A 3,660-nucleotide genomic window follows, 5' to 3' on the forward strand; every position below is an offset into this window, starting at 1 on the left:
CACACCTGCCCCACCGCATCCAGCCTCCTCCCTGCATCCAGCCCCACGCCACCGCCCGCCCCACCCCTGCTCTTCACCACCACTGCTTCCCAGGAGCAGAGGAGTGGGGGAAGCTTGCACGCACCCAGATGTGGAGTAGAAGCAGCGCAGAGTGGTGGGGGGTAGCCGCCGCATGGAAGCTTCCCCCTGCTCCTGGGAGGCGGTGGTGACATGGGGTGGTGGGTGGTGGCACTCCATCCCGCCCCGCCCATCATTCTTGATGCAGCACTAGCTGAAGCAACACCCTGACAGGAGCCACACCCCCAAGAACATTAAGCACAAACAGACAGATGAACTAAGCTGTAATATATATATTTAGTCCATAAAGTGTCATGGATATGTTTTTTTTTAAATAGGATTTACAATATTGAGGATTTTCCTAACTAGATATCATAGTACTTAGGGTTGGAAGTGACCTAAACAGATCATCAGGTACGACCCCCTGCCACAGGAATGGGTGCCAGGATCATATCACCCCAGCCAAATATCTGTCCAGTCTGCTCTTGATATCAATAGTAGCTTCTAAGCTATTCCAATGTACCTCTGTTAGCACAATAAGACACACATCTCTTGAATCATGGACTCCCTAATGATTTTGATTTACTTATTAATCTAAGACTATGTAACTTGCCTCAGAAGAAAACTGCAAAAGGCTAACTTTGGTTTATGCTTACTGTATAATGATATACAGGCGACCCTCACCATTTGCGAATAAGGCACTGCATTCATGAACGCAGTACCACAGGGAGGGGTGGGGGGCATGGCTCCGGCAGCGACAAGCACAGAGCTTCCAAGGAGCCCCTGTAAGTGTATAAAGTGTATTTAAAATGTGGGTTCGGCATTCGCATATTTGAAACTGCGAATGCTGAACCCGCGAATAGCAGGGGTTTCCTGTACCAGTGCACCTTTGCCTGAACAATGTGCCCCATACTGATGTATTTGTAAAATGTGATGGCTAAAAAACAGAAGTGTATTTATTACCTGTTTATTTTTTTAAGAAGTGTTATGTAAAGTTAACAGTGGCTTTGTAATGAAGGGTAGTGTGAATGATGGTAAATGGATATGAATTGAAGAATTAAAATATGTTTCATTTTGTGAAAGGGGTTGATTGCTATTCTATTTATTTAAATGATCATTTTCTATTGTGCATATTATATTTTTTTGTCATGTGAAGCACTATTCTTCTGAAAATCTGATAAATGAAGGGAAGAAACTGTGTCGGTTATTTGTTGATGCAGTTGAAAAGGTTATTTTAATTGCTGTCAGTTGAGTAGTTGCTTGAGTGACCATGCTTGACATTTTAAGCTGGAAAATAAATATCTAGACTGAAAGGGGGGAAAAAACATTTTTGCTTGTATTACACAAAACATGGCAATTTTTTTATAAGAAATTTCAGTTATGAAAAGGAAATTCATGTATGGTACAACAGTTTTTCATAGGGGCAGAATCTTAGTATGTCTTTGCCACCTAAATATTTGCATCTTTTAAAAAGTAAAATATGAAAGTTGTTGTTGTTATAATAAACGTCTCTCTTAATTGATAGGTACATTCACAGTCCTATCCATCCAGATGACCCTCCACTTATTGAACAGCCGAAGCCAACGTATCCTTATCGAACAATAGGCTGTATCTTCAACAATCAAGCATTCCTAGCCAACTGCCAGCCTTCTGATGCAGTGGAAGTCTGTGCATTTGATTTGCATGATGAATCTAAATGGAAACCAATGAGTGAAGAAGCAATCAAATCTGTTTGTGCTCCAGGGGCCACAACTTCACTTCCTCCTTTGCCTCCTCTCTGTGCTTCCACAATAGATGCTGCATCAGCAAGCAATGAGATTGAATTACAATCGAGGATACTTGTGTCAGAATACAGAAAGGTAATACTCTTTAGTGGTTTTAATTAGTCTGCCAGGTAAACCAGTTTCAGATTGTTATATCATCTTTTTGGAAAGTTTGGAGGCATGCATTTTGGTTTAAGGGGTCTTTCTTTTTCACATGTCCCCTTCAGTAGGTGCATGCTTGCTGTCATGTAGTATATGAAACTGAAGGAAAAATGCCTGGGAAAATGTAATCACATAATTTCAGATTTTGTACTTGCTTTTATTTGCATGTCAGTTTATAGGATCTCAGTCCTTCAAAAAAGCTAGCATTCTCCTTAATTGATTTTTATATATTGCAGCGTACTAGAGTTGATTTTTTTCTCTTATAAATGTGAAAACACCATTTTTAAAATCAAATGCCAGTTTATTACAGAAATATTAGTTTAAATTAGATGCATCTTTCAACAGATACTACAAGCCATGTGTTTTCATCTGAACCTTTATGAGATGTATAGAAGTCTTCATTTTACTTTTTTGTATGTTTTAACTAATACCTATTAAAAGTGTGCATATTTCTCCATTTGAAGTCCTCCTAAACATTGCATACTTGATTTAAGCCCTCTTAGGCTCATCTTTCTATTAACTTGAGGAAGACTTTTCCTTAAATTTTGTCAGTGCAGAAATATGGTCAGGACTGTAAAGTGCCTATAAGCAAACTAATCAGGGTGTTGATGAACTGTACCAAGAGTTTTCAGTTCATACTGAATCTTCTGACTTGGAATCAGAGATACGTGGTTAGGAATAAAGATGGATGTTGCTCTGATCTTTTATTTCAGAAATTCCTAAAATGCTTAATTTCCAAGTTCTAAAAGGATTCTATGTCTCTCTGATCTGGTTACTGAGAGTGAGATTTTTCAAAAAGGTTTTACTACATGCTACTTGCTTCTTCATTTCTGAGGGCTGGTCCTGTAAAAGCAACTCCTGCTTTTAATTCCTTTCATCTCTCCTATTGACTATCTCAATTTTGATGAACTATTCAATTGTATGCTGACATGATGTGAATATGGTGTCTTTCATCAAAAAGAGTTAGCTACAAGTATGTGCTTTCATACTTCATTTTAGACTGCTCTATAGCTGTTTATACATGTGGAAAACACCAATGCTCAGGACAGTAAATCCTTCAGATTTAAACTACACTAGTTAGTTTGTATTCATTAATGTAATGACTTCGATCACAATTTAATTTTTTGGTTACTAGGAACAACCCCACTGAAGAACACAAAGCATCTTTCATATGAATTAATCATTACCTTCATCTTACATCCCATTTTATAGGACCTTGGCCTTACTACAGTTTGGGATGACCAGCTATCCTATCTCTTGTCACCAGCTTTGGCAGCCTATGAACTAGAACGTACAACAAGCATCTCTGCAGGAAATGAAGAGTTTCAAGATGCTATAAGAAGAGCAGTCCCTGATGGTCACACATTTAAAGGGTTTCCCATCCATTTTGTGTACAGAAATGCCAGGAGAGCATTTGCTACGTGCCTTCGGTAAGGTTAAGGTATAAATTTAACAAATTACAAAATAACCTTACACTTTTTGTATTTGTTTCTTGTCCATGTGGATTGGATTGGATTGCACATGAACTATAGTTTCTAGGGTCGGAAGGGACCTGAGTAGATCATCTAGTTCGACCCCCCCTGCCATGGCACGAAAGAGTACTGGGGTCAAACGACCCCAGCAAGGTGTACATCTAGCCTCCTCCTAAAGACCCCCAGGGTAGGAGCCAGCACCACTT

The 3,660-nt window shown here is 39.3% G+C and overlaps 1 protein-coding gene across 3 annotated transcripts in view; it reads left to right on the forward strand.

The window, feature by feature from the left end:
• Positions 1-3,660, forward strand: part of CEP76 (centrosomal protein 76) — a 21,850-nt gene that overhangs the window by 16,154 nt on the left and 2,036 nt on the right. For all 3 annotated transcript variants that reach the window (XM_019545596.1, XM_019545605.1, XM_019545611.1), the window contains 2 exons: positions 1,583-1,916; positions 3,195-3,412. In XM_019545596.1, coding sequence (XP_019401141.1) covers positions 1,583-1,916; positions 3,195-3,412 — 552 coding nt within the window. The remainder of the gene's footprint in view (positions 1-1,582; positions 1,917-3,194; positions 3,413-3,660) is intronic.

This window comes from Crocodylus porosus, unplaced genomic scaffold (genome assembly GCF_001723895.1).
Source record: "Crocodylus porosus isolate Cpor-Errol unplaced genomic scaffold, CroPor_comp1, whole genome shotgun sequence".
Classification (NCBI taxonomy): domain Eukaryota; kingdom Metazoa; phylum Chordata; order Crocodylia; family Crocodylidae; genus Crocodylus; species Crocodylus porosus.